The 20,540-nt window shown below is 51.3% G+C and overlaps 1 protein-coding gene across 1 annotated transcript; it reads left to right on the top strand.

The window, feature by feature from the left end:
- The first annotated feature begins 4,019 nt into the window (after positions 1-4,019).
- Positions 4,020-20,383, top strand: Itih3 (inter-alpha-trypsin inhibitor heavy chain 3). Its single transcript, XM_047532232.1, has 22 exons — positions 4,020-4,155; positions 4,830-4,850; positions 5,635-5,801; positions 5,892-5,996; positions 6,551-6,713; positions 7,580-7,693; positions 8,841-8,966; positions 9,198-9,314; positions 9,574-9,742; positions 10,523-10,648; positions 10,944-11,125; positions 13,035-13,220; positions 13,298-13,437; positions 14,133-14,287; positions 15,287-15,289; positions 16,567-16,599; positions 16,797-16,832; positions 16,986-17,099; positions 17,937-18,141; positions 19,250-19,422; positions 19,621-19,732; positions 20,160-20,383. Exons 1-22 carry the CDS (start codon positions 4,063-4,065, stop codon positions 20,287-20,289), a joined length of 2,670 nt encoding a protein of 889 aa, XP_047388188.1. The 5' UTR covers positions 4,020-4,062; the 3' UTR covers positions 20,290-20,383.
- Positions 20,384-20,540: the final 157 nt, after the last annotated feature.

The following is a 20,540-nucleotide window of genomic DNA, read 5'->3' as shown; positions in this document are numbered from 1 at the left end:
CTGGTATTTCCCAGAGGCAGGGACAACCCTAGCCAAAGCTGGGAATGCATGGGCCTGGGGACTGTGGCCAACATTACTGTCTATTCACACTGATGTCCAGAATCACCCCACCAGGCCTCCTTCCCTTGGCTTGGCCTGGGGATCCAGTCAAAATGCAGTCTCAGAATGCCAGGAGATGGATCCACACACACGGGAGCCCTGACCCTTCATGTGAAGGTGGGTGGGCTTCTACCAACTCCATTTCAGTTTCTCCTTTTTTCTTAACTGCTTCTGCCCAGTACCTGCTGCAAATGGGGGCTACAGGGTCCCAGATAAGACAAGGACTAGTTTTCAGGGCCCAGACGAAGAGCACAAATGCTGAGTCAAAGGCTGCCCCAGGTCAGGTGCAATGGCTGTCCCCTGTAATCCCAACGACTCGGGAGGCTGAGGCAGGAGGATCATGAGTTTGAGACCAGCCTCAGCAACTTAGCAAGGTCCTAAGCAACTTAGTGAGACCCTTTCTCAAAATAAAAAATAAAACGGGCTGGGGGTGTGGCTTAGTAGTTAAGTGCCCCCGAGTTCAATTTCTGGTACCGATAAAATAAAATACCTGCCCCAGGTCTGGGGACTCAGAACCCTTCAGCAGCAAGCTGTGAGCAAGCCAACCCAGGCTTAGAGACCAACTCACCTTCCACAGTGTCCTGGGTTTCTCAATGGCTGCTGGGAGGCAGATGGGCAAAGCCTGTTGGGACTTGGTTCTTGTTGGGACTTGACTGGGACACAGGTGGCTGTGTCGTTAGCTTGGGCCTTATCTTCACCTCCTGTAGAATGGAGATGGGGTGAGCCTGAAGATCTCTCAGAATCTGTATAATCCTAGATCCTGCATGATGACTCTGGTTCTCTCCAAGACCCCAGGCTCCCTTGGGGTCTCTCCCTCCCTCCCTTCCTTCCTTCCTTTCTTTCCTTCTTTCCTTCCTTTCCTTCTTTCTTTTCTTTCTTTCCTTCTTTCCTTCCTTCCTTCCTTCCTTCCTTCTTTCTTTCTTTCTTTCTTTCTTTCTTTCTTTCTTTCTTTCTTTCTTTCTTTCTCTTTCTTTCCTTCCTTCCTTCCTTCCTTCTTTCTTTCTTTCTTTCTTTCTTTCTTTCTTTCTTTCTTTCTTTCTTTCTTTCTTTCTTTCTTTTCTTTCTTTCTTTCTTTCTTTCTTTCTTTTCCTTCCAGTACAGGGGTTGAACTTAGGGTTACTCTATCACTGAGCTACACCCCCAGCTTTCTTCATGTTTTTTATTTTGAGACAGATTCTCACCAAGTTGTGAGGACAGCCTTGAACTTGAGAACCCCTTGCCTCAATTTCCCATGTGCCTGGGATTACCACCATGCCAAGCTCCTCAGGGCCTCTAAGTGGCCTCAGAATCCCTACTCCAAATTGTCCCTTTCTTAAAATGCCTCTGGTTTAGACGAGAAACTGGTCTAGCTAGAGAAACTCCATAGTCAGCCTTGGGGCCATTGAGTAATGTGAGCAAGACAACAGTCCTGCCCCAGCCCAGCCCCACAGTGGTCAGTGACCAGAGCTGCTGAAAACAAAGCAAAAATCAACAAAAGATTTAGCTCCTGGGGTCTCCCCTCCACCTCCAGGTGTCAGCACCCATGGGGTTTGGTCTCCCAGCCTGAGCTTGATGCCCACTGCCTGTGGGGGTTGGTGTCAGGATTTGGGGGGCCTGAGGAGAGCAGGCGCTGCCTGTGGGGGTTGGCGTCAGGATTTGGGGGGCCTGAGGAGAGCAGGCGCTGCCCAGCCAGGCCTCAGCATGGACAGCAATCCCTCAGCAGCAGAGGAGGAAGACAGCATCCTGATTTGCCACCCCTCACCGACCAAGCTCATCCCTTGTGTCAAAGCACCCTAAGACTTCCATTCCATCATTTTGTTGATTTGTCAACTCCCTTTGTCATTGTTCTGTGGCTCCTGCCACTTCCAGTCATTAGTCTATGGCCTCCTTGTGGCGTCCCCTGCCTCACAACTTCTGCTTTCTGCCTTCTCTCTCTCTTCCTGGCTCCCAGCAACCAACTGTCTCTGTATATCTCACGGTCAGTCCCAGAACTGTTGGCCAAGGCCATGGGACCATCTGTAAGTTAGTTGTCCTGTGCCCAGGTGTCCTTGTCTATTCCATTCAGCAGTAAGCCAAGGGGAAGAGTCACAGGGTCAGCTTCGCTCAGAGAAGCCGTGGAGATGGTGGATATGTGGCAGCTGTCCTGAAGAGACTGGGGACCAGCATGGTCCCGGTGTGGCTCAGGAGGTCCCATCCCCCATAGGGAGGGTCCAAGTCCTGCCTCTGAAGCTCCCGTTGTCTTGGGTGCTAGAGCCCCAGTGGCATTTAGAGGAATGACTCCCCAAGAGGCTGAGGTAGGTCCAGTCTCTGGCTGAGCCCTGGGAAGCACCAAGTGGATCATGATGACATGGCCCTGCTTTCCAGGAGCTCTGGGTCCAGAGGAGATTGTCAGAGCTGAGCGCACAAACCTCACCTCACCATAATACAAGGGGGGCCCTCAAGGAGCTTGGAACTCGGACCATGGCTGCTGCGTAGCCCATTAGGGGAAGGGGGAGAAGGGCTCCTGAAGGAGAGACCCTGAGGCTGGCAGAGAGATGAGGGATGCCATGGGCCGTGAAAGCGGGCGTGCCAGTGGAAAAAGGGTAAGTTCAGAAAAGCAAGTTAGAGGGCTGGGTCACAGGACTTGGGGTTTGCCCCTTTCCCGGTCACCTTGTCACAGAAAAGCAGGGAGCTGAAACGCCAAACCTCCGTTCTTGTATTCTGATGAAAGAAAATTTAAAGTCAGACACCAAAAATCATGCAAGAGAACTTTATTATAAGTGAAAGTAAAGTGAGGCTCAAGCAGAGAGCACTCTCAAGAGAGAGAGAGAGTGGGCTGTTTCCAAACAGAGAATGACAAAGGAGACAATGCTGTCCTCAAATTTATTACTGTTTGATGTTTACTGGGAGAGCTGGGGACCACCTTCTGCACTCTTTGCCCATAGGTGTTCAACTCCTCCTTTACGTCGAGTGGTAGAGTTTTTGACCTTAGTTGGTCCTCTCCAGAGCTGTCATCCAGGACTGACCATCCTATTTAGAGGGGTTTCATCTGCCAGTCAATTCCATGTTAATGTGGGCATTGGGGTCAGTAGCTAACTAGAAGTTACCTCAGTGTGCCTGCACTTCTAAAGGAATCTTCCTTCCCAGATGATTGGAGACTCCAATAGCCATAATTTCTAGCTTCACATCAACCTCAATGGACCCTGTCAAGAGTTATCCCATTAATCCCTTTCTCTCTCACTTTTTAAAAATATTTTTTAATTGTTGATGATCCTTTATTTTATTTATTTATTCATGGTGCTGAGAATCAAACCCAGTGCCTCACATATGCTAGGTGAGTGGTCTACCACTGAGCCACAACCCCAGTCCTAATCCTTTTCTCTTAAGGTGATTTCCAACTGGTTCCCTTGCTTCTGTTTATTTTCTACAAATCAACTATCACCCTTTCCTTTCTCAGAAAGTAGTTTAAAGAAGACCCTAAAGTAATTTAAAGAGCACTTGTGATCTTGCCGGCACTTCACTGCTCATTGCTAGCTACTACCTAACACCCTGAGAACTACACAGGGTAATGAGCAAGGGTTTCAGTCGTGGAGGTCTGAGCCTAAGGTAATGGTCTGGTTTTATGCCCCTGCTGCCTTGAGAGGGGCAGGGCTGCGATCCAGTCACCAGACCAGGGTCCCTGCAAGTGGTGAGGACAAGGGGCCACGACGCTGAGATAGATGGCTTTTGCTCAGTGGAACTCCACGCGCTGTCTCCATCACCCACACCATGAGTGCCAAGGCCTGCTCGTTGACAGTTTCTGCTTTTCTGGCCTGTCGGGAGCGAAGCCCCAAAACTGTCAACACCCACTGAGCCTTCTTCATAGAGACACATCCACCCACACCATTTCCCGGAGGAGCTTCCTGCCTTCTCTGCTCCAGCCCCAAGCTGAGGGTCACTGACCCTGCTCGGAAAACACCAGCCTGGCTGATATAAGGAGGGCGGGCCAGGCCTGCCTGCTCAGCAATGGCATCTACCTGGTGGCCCTGCCTCATCCTGGCTCTGCTCTCCAGCGTGGCAGTCTCTGGCTTCCCAAGAAGCCCGCTCCGGCTGCTTGGGGTGAGTCTGCCCCCTTCTTGCCACTAAGGCCTTGGGAGTCAAATGGGTAGAAGGCCCCACTCTGGGCAAGTCCTCTGGGTATGATGAAGAGGGGGCAGAGGGCTGTGTATTGAGCTGCTGGAATGGTGCTGGACCTTGGGGACACTAGCCAGGGCTTACGCTAGCCAGCTGGTTAGCCCCGAGCAAGACACTTACAACTTCCTAGGCCTCAGTCTCCCCACATGTTAAGTGGTTGATACACCCCGAACTTCTTGCTCACTGAATGCCCATCTTAGAAAGGGGCAGAAGTCTCTACAAAATGTTGAGCTGAGCCCTACAAGCTGTGGTGGGTGTGGGATGTTCTGGAAAGAGGCCTAAGAGGCCTGGAAGCCAGGTTAAAGAGAATGAGAGGCAGAATGAGTTGGGATTTGTGGGGCATGGAGAGAGTCCTTGGTCTCCTTCTCCCTGCTCTGCTCCTTGGGTGACCTGGAGAACTGCCCCTCTCTGAACCTCAGTATCTCCCCTGTATTCAGAGTCCATCCTACTCTGACATGTGGCCTTGAGGGTCCTGTGTCTAGAAGGGTGTGTGTGGTGGTGCACCCCCTTGTCCCTGGCCCCAGCCCAGAAACTGCTCCCAGGCCACAGTGACCTTGCCCTTGGCCTGATCTCTCTGTTTGTTCTTTTTTTTTTTGCAGAAACGGAGCCTCCCAGGAGGGGTGAGAACTTTTACCAGGGCAGGGGCAAAGTGGGGCAGGGCGGGCTGAAGCTGGTTGCCCAATTCCTAAAGGTATAAGTCATAGTGGCAGGTCCCACACAGCTAGCAAAGAGCTCATGGCCCTCTGCCAGGGCAGAGCCCCTTGTGAAGCAAGACCCCTGGGAAAGGGCACCCACAACCACAGCACTCTAACCTCATAGGAGGTAGCTCAAGAGGGCCCCGTCGGCCATCCCTTCTTCCCACACACTTGGTGTGTGGGACTGGGACGATGAAGCACCCCTTCACCCCCTCCTGAAGCGTCTTTGTACTGTGTTTACCCCAGATATCTTCCTTGGCCCATCACCCCCTGTTGGAAAGAGGGTGTCTGGGAACTCCCCTTGGCATGGGAAAGAAGTACCAAAGGACTCAGGAGGTGGGCTGGGGTGGTGTGTGGTAGGAGAGAGAGAGTGAAGTGAGAGAGATCTGCAGGAAGATTTGGCAGTTAGGACAGAGCCCTGGGTGGGAGCAAGAACAGAACCTCGGTGTGACTGAAGCTCAGGATGAACAGAGGAGGCAGGGCTCTCCTGGAGGAGCACCATGGTGACTAGTCGAATGGATGGACCAGGGACATTGCCCAGGCTTCCAGTGTGAGTGACTGGGAGGACCGAGGGGCTACTTACCAGGCAGGGGCCTCAGAACCTGCAAGGGTGCATTTGGAAGGGAAGTAGCCAGGTTGAAGACCTGCCTCCCCAGTGCCACAGTCTGGTAGGTCACCACCCTCTGATCTCTGCCTGTCTCCTCCACAGGCTGTGGACGGCATCGAGGTCTACAGCACCAAGATCAGCTGCAAGGTGACCTCCCGCTTTGCTCACAATGTCGTCACCACAAAGGCCATCAACAACGCAGATAAGGCCAAGGAGGTTTCCTTTGATGTGGAGTTGCCCAAGACAGCCTTCATCACCAACTTCACCTTGTGGGTGCCACCATGGCTGCTGACTCTGAGCTTGGCAGGGGGTTCCAGCCCAGGGTGACATCTTCTCCCCCAAACTCTCTCTCCCTGCAGGACCATTGATGGTGTCACCTACCCTGGGAACATCAAGGAGAAGGAAGTCGCTAAGAAACAGTACGAAAAGGCAGTGTCCCAGGGCAAGACAGCTGGCTTGGTCAAGTAAGTGGGAACCCCCAGGGCTTGGGGAGAACTCTGGGCTGTGAAAGCCTTCAGAAATGCAGGCAGCGGCTATTATTATTGTTATAGCAAAATGTGCCCATGCTGGGCCCCGTGACACACGCCTGTAATTTCAGCAACTCAGTAGGCTGAGGCAGGAGGATCAGAAGTTCAAAGCGAGCCTCAGTAACTTAGCAAGACCCTGTCTTTAAATAAAAATGTGGAGCTGGGGATATCGCTCAGTTGGTAGAGTGCCTGCCTTGCAAGCACAAGGCCCTGGGTTCAATCCCCAGCACCGCAAAAAATAAAAATAAAAAATAAAAATGTAAAAAAAGGCTGGGGATGTAGTTCAGTGGTTAAGCACCCCTGGGTTCAATCCCTGGTGCTTAAAAAAAAAAAAAAAAAAGTGCCCATAATGTTTCATTGTTCCATTTTGAAGTTGGGACAACTGAAGTTCAATGGTTAAGAGACTTCCTAACCAAAGGCTGAGACCCAGAGCCAAGGAAGGATGGGCTTGTGCAATGTTTGGGGTAAGCACTGTCTCACACCCCATCCAGAGCCTCTGGGAGGAAGCTGGAGAAATTCACAGTCTCAGTCAATGTGGCCGCAGGCAGCAATGTCACCTTTGAGCTGACCTACGAGGAGCTACTAAAGAGGCACCAGGGAAAATACGAGATGTACCTTAAGGTCCAGCCCAAGCAACTGGTCAAACACTTTGAGGTAATCAACAGCTCCTGCTGGAACTTCAGGGGGAACAGGGAAGGGCCCCGAGGGCAGAGCTCAGAGCAGGGTCAAGAAGGCAAAAGCTGGAACCGGAGGCTATCGGGCTAAGTGAAATAAGCTAATCCCCCAAACCAAAGGCCTGATGTCCTCTCTGATATGTGGATGTTAACACACAATAATGGGATGGGGGAGAATAGAAGCTCACTGGATCAGACAAAGGGGAATGAAGGGAAGGGAGGGGGATGGGAGTAGGAAAGACAGTGGAATGAAGGGAACATCACTTTCCTATGTTCATATATGAACACATGACCAGTGTAACTCCACACCATGTCCAACCACAAGAATGGGGAGTTATACCCCATGTATATATGATATATCAGAATACACTCTTCTGTCATGTATATTTTAAAAAAATAAAAATAAAAAAAGAAGAAGAAGGCAAAGGTTGTGGCCCCACCATTTGGCTATAGAGGATTAAAATTCCTCTGACTATAGCAACTAGGGGCCACGGGGAAGAGGCTGAGCTGAACCCTCAGAGACAACACCACAGGGTGCCCTCTGCAGTGTTTGCAACTGGGGACAAGTGCATTTTACCTGCAGCAAAGCTGAAGGCCAAAAGAAATACATTAGTGGTGGAACTTGGGGACACACATGGCAGATAATAGAAACACTTTTGGGTCAGAGTGCCTTTCACAAGCCCCTGTGGTCACATTCCCAGTGGGGGTCCCCAGGCTTAGCCCTTGGGACTGCCCTGGAGGGTCCCTGTACCGTCATAGACCCATCTCATTTCCTTTGGTCTTGTCCCCGAGTTCAGCCTCTCTGCACTGTCACTGAGTGACATCTCCTTCCTTTGGTCATTTCAGATCGAGGCGCACATCTTCGAGCCCCAGGGCATCAGCACACTGGATGCTGAGGCCTCATTCATCACCAATGACCTCCTGGGCAGCGCCCTCACCAAGTCCTTCTCAGGAAAAAAGGTGGTATAGATGCCTCTCAGACCTGGGGTGCAGGGGACAGGAATGCTGGTCCCAGCAGGACAGGCCTGCAGCCCAGAGATTGCTTATGCAAGCATGTGTTGGGGTTGGGGACAGCCATCAAGCTTCCTCCTTGGCCACCTGAGAGGTTGGAGTCTGTTGGAAATAACATGCCAAAGGAATTGGAGTCTCAGTTGCACTGGGGACTAGCTGAGAGAAGAACCATTTTATAAAGTCCAGCCCTATTCTACCTTGGAAAGTGGACAGGAAGGGGTTACTGTCCCTGTTTTACAGATAAGGAGACTGAGGCTAGATCTGCTGACTCCACATCTTCCACAATGGGTGGAAGATTAATGAGAACCTCATTCTTGGTCCCCAAGGTCCTCAGCTATTTCAGGGACATTACTGGCCATAGACAGTGAATAAATAAACGTTTAACTGGTTGCAGTGGCACATGCTTGTGATCCCAGCAACTCAGGAGTTTGAGGCCGGAAGATCATGAGTTCAAGGCCAGCCTCAGCAACTTAGTGAAGCTCTAGGCAACTTAGTGAGACCCTGTCTCAAAATAAAAAATAAAAAGGGCTAGGGATGTGACTCAGTGGCAAAGCATCCCTGGGTTCCATCCCCAATACTAAAATGAATAAATAAATAAACATTTATATAAGCAACTAACCTCAGTCATTTAGGACCGCCAGGGTGAGTTGCAAGGTGCTCACACTGACAGCCACATTATTCCTCAGGGCAACATCCCTGCCTGGGTAGTAGAAGGGACCTCCACTCCCGTTCTCCTCCCTTCTCTCTCCCCATTCCTCTAGCAACATGCAAAACCACCCAATATGAAGTTCCCTTACATGGTGCAAAACTCTCTTCCCTCAGTGGCTTCTGGGTGCGGAACTTCAAGGTCGGCTAAGCATAAGGGTATAGGAACCCAGTCAAAAGGGAGATAAAAGACTGAATGAGAAAGTTGGGCACCTTCCTAGGAGGCTCTGATCTCCCTCCCAGGAGGAGAGAGGTGTTCAGAGAGGCAGGGCATGGTGAGCAGCTGTATCCTCGGGGACTGCCCACCTCAGGGCTCCTCCCTGTGAGGGCTCCGTTGGGCTGTTTGCTAGTGGACAACCCTGGAGCAAGACCCTCCATCTCTGTCCCTCAGGGTCATGTGTCCTTCAAGCCCAGCTTAGACCAACAGCGCTCATGCCCAACCTGTTCAGATTCCCTCCTCAACGGAGACCTCATCATCACCTATGACGTGAACAGAGAGTCTCCAGCCAACGTGCAGGTACATGCCAATGGTTCCCCTGGGTGAGTCGGTTCACCATCATGGCAGGGAGAGGGTGGGGGCCGCATCTAGCGCCATCTCTCTCCATCTGCAGCCCCAGGCTGTTTCTCTACCTGACTTGGGACAGCTGATGATCCAGGGTTACATTCTCCCTGGGTGGCAAATATCTTCTACCTGCAAGAGAAGCCCATGTGCTGTGACTAAGCCTCCGCCTTTCTCTCCCTTTTCCAGATTGTCAATGGCTATTTTGTGCATTTCTTTGCACCTCGAGGTCTTCCGGTGGTGCCTAAGAATGTGGTCTTTGTGATTGATGTCAGCGGCTCCATGGCGGGTCGGAAAATACAACAGGTTTGCTCCTCAGCGCAAGGGGCAGAGTGTGAGGTGGAGGATTGTGGGGAGGGAGAGGTTATTTTTTTAAATGGAGAATGCTAGTAGTTCTGGTGAAAGAGGAGGAGGTGGCAGGGTATAAGAAGGTTCAAAGCCTCTGCCCACTTTGTGGGGAGAGCCTTAGTCAATGCTCTGTGGTGAGGACAGTAGGGGCTCTGTGACCCTTGGGCTGTGGAGAGACCTCACCTACTTCTTGTCTACTTGTCTCTCTCTTCCCCAGACAAGGGATGCCCTTCTCAAAATCTTGGACGATGTGAAAGAGAATGACTACCTGAATTTCATCCTGTTCAGTGGAGATGTGACCACGTGGAAAGACCAATTAGTCCAAGCCACTCCCGAGAACCTCCAGGAGGCCAGAGCCTTTGTAAAGAACATTTACGATAAAGGAAGTAAGAGCAGAGGGGAGAACAAACTTACTCCTCTCTCTGCTGAGCAGTATTTCCTTCCTGCCTTGCGTCAGAGCCTCTGCTGATCCCATCCCCGTGGACCTTTGTTTGGGGTAGAGGTGGAATGGATGGTCCATGGGCATGGTCAAGGGAAATCATTCTTTCTGCTTCAAAACCCGTGATCCTGGTGTCCCAAGAGTCCCAGCAAGATCAGGTCCCAGAGCACCCTTCTTCTTGGTCCAGTTGCCTGTGGAAAATCGTAAATGACATCTATACTGCTCCCCTCTCCTCCTGACGAGTTCATCTGATTATTTTCCAAACTAACTTTATAATTGCCATATGCTTCTGTCCTTCTGGCAGCCCTCTTATCCCCATGTGAAAGCATAAGTCATAGCTGGGCACGGTGGCACATGCCAGTAATCCCAGCAGATTGGGAGGCTGAGGCAGGAGGATCGTGAGAACCTCAGCAGCTTAGCGAGGCACTAATCAACTCAGTGAGACTCTAAATCTCTAAATAAAATACTGAAAAGGCCTGGGGATGTGGCCCAGTGGTTAAGTGCCCCCAGGTTCAATCCCCAGTACCAAAAAAAAAAAAAGCATAAATCATTTGTTCATTCACCCACTGATTCATTCAGAGAGTGTTACTGAGTAGCGCCATGTATGAGCCGACAGGATTCTTGGCACTTGAGCAGGGCCTTCTTTCCTGACCTACTCTGCTTCGGCATCCTCTGGCCCTGGCACCCTGAGAACACTCTCCCACGGTGCTTTCTGTCTGTGTCACAGTGACCGACCTCAATGATGGACTGCTGAGGGGCATCAGTATGCTGAACAAGGCCCGGGAGGAAAACCTCGTCCCTGAGAGGAGCACCTCCATTGTCATCATGTTGACAGACGGGGATGCCAATTCTGGTGAGGGGCCTGGGTGGCTCTGAACCAGGGTGAGTGCCTGGTTACCCTCCTGGCTCTGAAGCTAGCTCACTGTAAGACCTCAGGCAGCTCTTCTCAGGGTCCCCCACAGATGGTGAGGCCCTTCACGGGCAGGACCCTGCCTCCCTCTGCCAGGGTTTCCCACCACCTGCCCTGGCAAGGGCTCATGGCCGTGACTCCCCCAGCTCTGCAAGTGTGGGTATCAGACCTCTCCAGACAGAGCTGGTGCACAGGGTCCCCAGGGTGGTGGCTGGAATGTGAATACACCCCTCTACAGGTGAGAGCAGGCCTGAAAGGATCCAGGAGAACGTGCGGAATGCCATTGGGGGCAAGTTCCCCTTGTATAACCTGGGCTTTGGCAACAATCTGAATTTTAATTTCCTGGAGAGCATGGCCCTGGAGAACCAGGGGTTTGCCCGACGCATTTATGAAGACTCAGATGCTGACCTCCAGTTGCAGGTATGTCTCGTCTTGCACACCTCCAGGAATGAGGGACTCGCTACTCCCTCAGCTACTCCTCTGTGTGACAATTTCAGGTATCAGAAGGAGCTTCCTAGGGCTGGGGTTGTGGCTCAGTGGCACAGCGCTTACCTAGTACGCGTGAGGCACTGGGTTTGATCCTCAGCACCACAGAAAAATAAATAAATAAAATAAAGGTATTGTGTCCATCTACAACTAAAAATATTTATATTAAAAAAAAAAAGAAAAGAAAGAGCTTCCACTGGGGTTGAAATCTACCTCTGGTTGCCTCTTTTTTGGGGGGGGGCGGTACAAGGGATTGAACTCAGGGGCACTCAACCACTAAGCCACATCCCCTGCCCTTTTTTGTATTTATTTAGAGACAGGCTCTCTCTGAGTTGCTTAGGACTTCACTAAGTTGCTGAGGCTGGCTTTGAACTCACGATCCTCCTGCCTCAGCCTCCTTAGCCACTGGGATTACAGCAACTGTGTCCCACTGTGCCTGGCTCTAGTTGCTCTTACCCATCAATCATGGTTCTCTTTTTCTCCTGGGCTACACGGAACAGACCTGCTCCTTCTGCAGGATTGCCAGATCAAATACAGGATAAATAAAAACTTTTGATAAGTAATGGATAATATTGATATAAATATGCTCCAATATTGCCTGGGACATGATACTAGCTTATTAGGGCCGCCCTACAAAGTACATGGCCACAGACAGGTGGCTTAAACAACAGAAACTTCTCATCTCACAGTTCTGGAGGCTGCAAGTCCAAGATCCAGGTGGTGGCGGGCTGGTTCCCCTCCGAGGGCTGTGTGGGAGGGATCTGTTCTAGGCTGTGCTTCTTGGCTCATCAGCGGTCATCTTCTCCCTGCGCCCTGGTGTGTGTCTGTGTTCCGTTTCCCCTTTTTATAAGGACACAAGTCATATTGGATCAGAGCCCACTCTAATGACCTCACTGGACTATGTGTGTAAGGAGTCTACCTCCAAATATGGTCACATTCTGAGGAACCGAGGGTTGTGAACTTGGGGAACACAGTACACAATTCAACCCATAACAGGCATACTTATTTAAAAAAAAAAAAAAAAAAAAAAGGTTTTTATCCGACTCTGATTTCATTGAGAATCCAGTGCTGTTTCTTTCTCCTTCTTTGCTGCACCTGGCAGTCTCCCCCTGGCATCTCTAGCTCTGCATGTGGACCCGAAGCCTCCCTCCCATCTGTCTGACACACAGCATCCCTCCAGCTAGGCAGCCTCTCTACCCTTTCTTTATTCCTTCTTTCATTCCAACCAACATTTCTTGAATACTTTTATTTTTTATTTTTTTGGTCTGGGGATTGAACTCCGGGGCACTCAACCACTGAGCCACATCCTAGCCCTATTTTGTATTTTATTTAGAGACAGGGCCTCGCTGAGTTGCTTAGGGCCTCGCCAAGTTGCCGAGTCTTGAACTCATGATCCTCCTGCCTCAGGCCCCTGAGTCGCTGGGATTACAGGGGTGTCCCACCATGCGCAGTTTATTTCTTGAATACTTTCTGTGTGCCAAAAACTCTGTCCCTTCCTCCTTTTGCAAAAACTATTTTCTTAGTTGACGATGAACCTTTTATTTATTTATATGTGATGCCGAGGATGGAACCCAGGGCCTCGCACATGCTAGGCGAGCGCTCTGCCACTGGGCTACAACGCAGCCCCTCTGTCCCTTCCTTCTATTCTTCCAGTCTCTATGGGGGAGGGGAGGGAGGGCACCCATACACTGAAGGACCCAACCAAGGCCACACAGAAGTAAAAACCAGGAGGCAGGACCCACTCAGCCGCAGGGGTCTGACTGCCATGTCATGGCATCTTGAGAGCCAGCCCCATGCTGGCCCTGGGGTCCTGAGATGACCAGATCCCTGACCTGGACTCCAGGGCTTCTACGAGGAGGTGGCTAACCCGCTGCTGACAGGCGTAGAGGTGGAGTACCCCCAGAACGCCATCCTGGACCTCACCCAGAACAGTTACCAGCACTTCTACGACGGCTCTGAGATCGTGGTGGCCGGGCGCTTGGCAGATGAAGACGTGAACAATTTCAAGGCAGATGTGAAGGGCCAAGGGGTAAGCAGGGACCTGGGGCCTAGAAGGGTCAGCACTGATGGACTCCAGCCCTCAACTCCTTTCAACCCCCACCCCAGGCCTTCAATGACCTGACCTTCACAGAGGAGGTGGACGTGAAGGAGATGCAGGAGGCCCTGAAGGAGAGAGACTACATTTTTGGGAACTACATTGAGCGGCTCTGGGCCTACCTCACCATTGAGCAGCTGCTGGAGAAACGGTGACCTTGGTCCACCCTTCACAAAACCCAGGCCCTACCCTGGGTACCTGGCACTGTGTGGCACCTACCTGTGCCTGCCCCTGTGCCTCGCACTGAGGAAGGGTACCCCCATGCCCGTCCCCGTTATTTTGCCCTCTTCTTGGAAGAGGAAGGAAATGTGTACCTGTCATCCTGAGGCTCAAGCAGATGGGCTCTGCTGAGGCCAACAGCCTGGCAGGGCCTCGAGGGTGGGAGCAGCCTTTGCACCCAGCTCCCCGCATCCAGCATGACCCAGTGACAGTGACGCTGAACAAAACCGAAGGCTGGATCCAGGCTCCAGTGCCCAGAGGGCAGAGCTGGGCCAACCGTAGAGGGCAGTGTCTGTCTTCTTTGAGATGGGTCTGGCCCATTGAGCACTTGACACACGGAAACTGTCATGGACGGTCACTGCAGTGGTCATTTCCAGCTCCTTATATGTTACCAGTGGGGAAACAGGCCCAGAAAGGAAACAGAGTTTGTCACATGCTCCAGGGGGCTGGTGAATCCGTCTCTTCTGAGCCCCAGCAGACTCAGCTTTGGGCACCCCCATTGTGGGAAACGGGGAGAGGGGGTCCCTGGCTGATTCTGGGAGTCCTGGTCTGGTTATGGGAGTCGGTAAAGGGGAAGGCGGGCAGGGGCTATTCTCTGGGCTGACCTGAGTGGCTTCCACTTCACAGCAAGAAGGCCCATGGGGAGGAGAAGGAGCGCCTCACAGCCCAGGCCCTGGACCTGTCCCTCAAGTACCACTTTGTGACTCCACTGACCTCCATGGTGGTGACCAAGCCTGAGGACAACAAGGACCAGACAGCCATCGCCGACAAGCCTGGGGAAGGTGGGCACAGAGAGAAGAGGCTAGAACCCAGAGGCCTCCCTCTAGGAACTTGAGTCCTGGAACCCAGCAGAGGAGCTGACCAGGCCAGGGAGACCAGAATTCCTGAAGAGGGGCAGGTCAGGGGGTACTAGAAGGGAGATTGGTCAAGGGATCAGGAAGGTGGTATGGCGAGAGTGAAGCAGTCAGTCAGGTATAGTGGTGCACACCTGTAATCCTAGCCACTCTGGAGTCTGAGGCAAGAGGATCATAAGTTCAAGGCCAGCCTTGGTACCTTAGTGAGGCCATATTTAAAAAAAAAAAAAAAAAGGCCAGACTGTAGCTCAGTGGTGGAGTCTCCCTGGGTTCAATCCCCAGGACCACACACACACACACACACACACACACACACACACACACAAATATGTGTATAGATAGGTAGATAGAGAATAGATAGATAGATAGAGCAAGAGAAAGAGAGAGAGAGAGAGAAGCAGTTAGCAGGGACAGTGGGGTGTGGGGTAAATAGGAACCTCTAAGTCTCTCAAGGGATGTAAGTCAAGGAGACACACTGTCCATGGGTCATTTCAAAGAAGGGACTTAGGCCACAGCACGAAAGGGCTCAGTTAGACAATTAGCACTTCCAATCTGAGAGTTAGGCCTGGAGCAGGCTACTAGGCACCTGAGGATTGTGAGAAATAGAGGCCCTGAGAACTGGAGTCTGGGATCAAGCCTCCTCAACCAGACCCCAGACTACACTCTACAGGGGTCCCAAATGCCCATTGTAACTGGGCGCAGGACACGGGACTTGGCATTGAGAGGCAAAGTTAGCAAATAGTGGGCCGGGCCAGGCCAGGCCTCTGTCTTCCAGGAGTTCTTGGTTCTAAGGAACACTCTGGGGACAAAGCTTGCTGCTGGCCAGAAGCAAGCTCTGGCTCCTGCTCAGGTCACTGGACTTGACCAGTAGTCTTTGGCTTCTAACGCATTTCTCCTCTTCCTTCCTCATGGTACCTGGTGATGCAGAAGGTAAGCTTCAATCAGCGACTGGGTGGGCAACCTGGGATGGGAAGGAGACAGATCCCAAGATATCTTCCAAGCCAGTGGGGACACCCAGAGTCGGGGGAGGCTCAGCACATCTGGGCTCAGTTCCAGCTCGTCATTGCCAACTCATGAGTGACCATGGACCAGACTCTGTTCCCCTCTGAGCCTCAGGCCTCCCCTCAGTTGTTTAGAAGTGGCTTTCTCTGCCCAGGGCAAGATAATCAGTCTGAGAGTATTCTGTGACCTGTAAAAACTAGCAATTTAGCACATCAGGAGATTCTATTCCATTCCACAGCAACCCCTGAAGGGATTCCTTTTATGAATCACATTTTATAGTGAGGAAACAAGCACAGAGAGGTTAAGTCTATTTGCTCAAGGATTCAGTAGGTAGCCAATCTAGGACTTAGGCCTGGGTAGCCTGGGCCCAGTACCCATGCTGGAAATTGCTGGCAATTGGGGTATTCTGCACCTCTCTCACCATAAAATTGGAAACTTGCCCCACACCAGCCTACCACCTCCAGGCAGGACATCTTCCTCACCTGCCAGCCTGCCCCACCTGTGTCGATAAGGAGCATGTCAGGGTGGGCCATCACTTTCCCCTGAGAACAGCCCCGTCAAACATAGTCACTGGCGCAAGCACGTTCACGTGTGCATTTGTGTGTATGTGCATTCATGTGTGTACCCATGAGAGGTAGGTGTTTTACTACTGAGGAGCAACAATCTGGGCTCGACCTACCCCATCTAAGGCCTGGAAAGGCCAAGGGTGGGGACAGATGTCTGCTGTATTACTCAAGAGAGAAAAACTGGTGACTTGATGGTTTTCATTTTAGCCACATAAAAATGCAATGCTCCCGGGCTGGGATTGTGGCTCAGTGGTAGAACGCTTGCCTAGCACATGTGAGGCACTGGGTTGGATCCTTAGCACCACATTAAAACAAACAAACAAACGAAAAAACCCCAAAAACAAATAAAATAAAGGCGTGCTGTCCATCTACAACTCCAAAAAAATAAAATAAAAAAATTTTAAAAATGCAATGCTCCTAGCATTAAAGCAACACCCCTATCACCTCCAGCCCTGTAAAGGGGTTTCCTGGGCATGTGCCCATTTATAAAGCCTCAACTTTGGTGGTCACATTCCCATTTTCTATATGCTGGAGTTAGGACCCCACTGGGGACCAGTAACCCCAAGACAGGCATAAGACACATAGTTGAGCAGAAGGGAACCCAAGACTGCTCACAACTGCCCTTTGGTTTCTTTCTAGCTGTATCTGCAACCCCTTCCAAGGCCTACCTTGGTGAGTATTTGCTGCCTGCTGTAGCCATCTCTGCTGCCCCATTCCCCTTCCTGATCTTTCCTGAATCAGTTAAGACAGGCAGATGGACCGGTGTCCTGCAGAGATTGGAGGGTGGCAGGGGAGGGGGAGGAATGGGGGAGTATTCCTGGCCCTCCCCAGGGCTGTTCACTTGGCTCTGTCCTGCCTTTGCTCCACAGTTGGCTACCAGCCTCCTCAAAACCCCTACTACTATGGTGAGTTCCATGGGTCCTCCCGGGACAAGGCCCAGGGTCTTGGGTATAGTGTTCCTGCCTACCTGGAAGTCCAACCCACTGGGGCCAGGAGGCCAGAGGAGGCCCCTGGGACAGTGAGAGGCCCTGGAAGCCCCTTCTTTAATGTGCCCTCAGTGGATGGGGACCCTCACTTCATCATCCAAGTCCCAGAAAAAGATGACGCCCTCTGCTTCAACATTGATGAAGACCCGGGCACGGTGCTGCGCCTCATCCAGGACCCAGTCACAGGTGGGGGCTGCAGGCCGGGGTTCTTCCTGGGGAAGTCTGGAGCTGTCAGGCTGATGTAGGACAGATGAGTCTGGACACTGAGGAATTTTCGGGAAGCTGGCGGTCCAGAGGGGGCTCATGCTTAAAAATCTCTAGACCCTGAAGCTGGAAATTTCTTTAGATTTATACTCAGTGGGGTGGTTACATGATAGTTCCATATTCTGAGGCTAGACAGAAGTTTTATAGGTTTTTTTTTTCCCTGCAAACCTGGCATTTACAAAAAAGAGGAAGCTAAAAACCATATGCCCTCTGCAGAAGTTTTTACTGATATCCTATTGACACCCTTTGTAAAAATCTTTCTGACCAGAGGAGAAACTTAATTATGGCAAGGGTTTTCTTGGGCCAGGATATCTGGTCTACTTCAAGGTGGGTTCAGGAACCAGGTCTCCTTCCTCTGCCCAGTAGCTTATTCATCTTCATATGCTGAGAACTCTAAGAGCAGAAGGTGGGGGAGGAGGGCTGTGAGCCAGACTAAGTCCCCGGTGCCAGTAGAGAGGGCTAGAGGAAACCGGTAGCCTGGTGCTGGGGGCAGGACCCTGCCTGACTCTGGAGAACAGTTTTTTCTCTGAAGAACATTCTCAGACCCAGGCAAGGGGCATATCCACAATATCCTAGCACAATCTAGATCTGAAGTGTCCAGGAGCAGACAGGGCTGGGCTCTGATGTCCTGGTCTTTCCTTGGGGTCCCAACCTGCCACCCTTCCATCGGTGTGGTTAAAGGGGAAGGTTCATCCTTCAAGGCCAACCTGAACTCAAAAGATCTCGCTGGTCTCTGTCCCTGCCCCATCCCTCTGGCAGGTCTCACTGTTAACGGGCAGATCATTGGAGACAAGAGAGATGGCTCTGCCTCCAACACCAGAAAGACTTATTTTGGGAAACTGGGCATTACCAACACTCAAATGGACTTCCGGATGGAGGTGACAACAGAGAAGATCACCCTGTGGAATGGGGCCGGGTCAAGCACTTTCAGCTGGCTGGACACAGTCACAGTCACACAGGATGGGTAAGGTCCTCCGGCTAGGAATCTAAGGGATGCAGCAGCCTGAGGGAAGGGAGACTCTTGAGGGATTTGTACCAATCCCAAGACCAAATATCCACAGATCATAGGAGAGACTGGTAGCCTCAGAGTTCAGTCCCTCGGGGAAGGTGACCACAGTGCCCCCCAGCCAACACCTGGGGACCATATCAGAGGCAGAATTAGCAGCTGGACAGTTTGTAGAACTCTCTGTGGGACAGGCTGGCTGGATAAAATCATTAGATGCAAACCATGCTGGGTGGTATACATCTATAGTCCCAGCTGCTCAGGAAGCTGAGAGGAGAGGATCACTTGAGCCCAGGAGTTCGAGACCGGCTTCAGCAGCTTCAAAAAAAGAAAAATAAAGTCGGGCACAGTGGTGAATGCCTGTAATCCTAGTGGCTCAGGAGGCTGAGGCAGGAGGATCACAAGTACAAAGCCAACCTCAGCAACTTAGTGAAGCCCTAAGCAACTCAGTGAGATCCTGTCTCTAAATAAAACACACAAAAAGGGCTGGGGATGTGGCTCAGTGGTTAAGTGCCCCTGAGTTCAATCCCCAGTACCATTAAAAAATAAAATAAAATAAAATAAAAACAACAACAAAGAAAAAAAACAAAAACAAATGAACAAAAAAAAAAATTAAATAAAAATTTAAATTTAAAAAAGCATTAGGTAATAATAACAACTACCCCCACTCACATCTTCCCCGGGCTAAAGCTGTTAATTTTCAAGTTCCTTAGCCTTTTTTATATCTTCAGATCCCCCAGAGCCTATTGGGTAGGACAGGAATGCTACTCCACTGAAGACTCAGAGAAGGGGTGCAACCTAACCAAGGTCACACAGGAAGTCAGTGGCTGAGCTGGAGCCCCAGGCCTCTGGACTCCCAGGATGGCCCTCTCTCCTGCTCACAGAGGAGTCAAGCTGCGCTCTGTGGAGGGTGGCAGGCACGAGGCATCCTCTTTCCAGCACTCCTGAGGCAGTGCCTGGAGTCTGTGCTCTCAGCTGCCATGTGCTCAGAAGACCCTGCTAGATGCCCTTCATTCAGATGGCCTCGGTTGTGGCCAAGGACCCCACAGCCACCTCTTCTTCTCTCTAGGCTATCCCTGACAATCAACAGGAAGAAGAACATGGTGATCTCCTTTGGTGATGGGGTGACCTTTGTGGTTGTCCTGCACCAGGTGTGGAAGAAACTTCCAGATCACCATGACTTTCTAGGCTTCTATGTGGTGGACAGTCACCGGATGTCAGCACAGACGCATGGGCTGCTAGGTATGGAGTGTTCGGAAGGCAGGCTACTCAGGCCACGAGGCAGCATGGGAAATACATGCACAAGGCTGTCTTAGTCACGCTGGACCCAGCTCATGACACCCCATCAGCTGTTCAGCCTCTGCATCAATCCTGAAAGGCCAGAGGCCATGTCACCCATGGTCATGGCCAGGGGCTGACAGGGTGTGTTTTCATTTCCAGGACAATTCTTCCACCCCTTTGACTTTAAAGTGTCTGACATCCACCCAGGCTCTGATCCCACAAAGCCAGATGCCACAATGGTGGTGAAGAACCATCAGCTGACCGTCACAAGGTGAGGGGACACCTCGGGCCCCCTCACCCTGCCCAGCAACAAGACAGGAAGAAAGAGCGCTCTCTGTCCAGATGTATTTGCCTGGAGGGCTCTTGTTCTCTATGGGGGACTCTTATTTCTCTTGGATGTCTTGACCCCCTTTAGGCCCCTCCCAATCAGGGAAAAGCCCAACCTCGGCTCCCGAGAAAGAATAATCACGTGACCTCATTCTTGGCCAAAGAATTATAGACTCTTCAAATGTCTAAATTCTTAGGGCTTGGGGATTTGGCTCAGTGGTAGAGCATTTGCTCGGCATCTACACAACCCTGAATTCAGCCCCCAGCACCACACACACACCCAAAGGATTTCTAAACTCACAACTGTACCCAGTCTTAGACTCATGCCACAGCCATCTTGACTAACTACGCACCTCTCTCTTTTCTCCCAGGGGTTCCCAGAAAGACTACAGAAAGGACGCCAGCACTGGCACCAAGGTCGTCTGCTGGTTTGTCCACAACAACGGGGAAGGGTTGATTGATGGTGTCCACACTGACTATATTGTTCCCAACCTGTTCTGAGTAAACATGCCACCTCCTATTGAGATTGGAACAGGAGCATAGGCTGGGGCCTGTGGGAGGCTCTGGGACAATAAAGCCCAACATGGAAACCAGACAACTGCCTTTGCGTGCCTTCATGAACCCTGCTCCAGCTGGGCCCAAGGCAGTCCAAAGGAGGGGATGGTGGTGGGAAGGAAAGTGATACAGCTGAGAAACAGCATCTCAGGAACCAAATGTATGATTTGGAAAGGAAAAAAATATTGAGAATTGAT

Source organism: Sciurus carolinensis, chromosome 17 (genome assembly GCF_902686445.1).
Source record: "Sciurus carolinensis chromosome 17, mSciCar1.2, whole genome shotgun sequence".
NCBI classification, from domain to species: Eukaryota; Metazoa; Chordata; class Mammalia; order Rodentia; family Sciuridae; genus Sciurus; species Sciurus carolinensis.
Note: the sequence above shows the minus strand (reverse complement) of the source record. Positions and strands in the feature narration are given on the sequence as shown.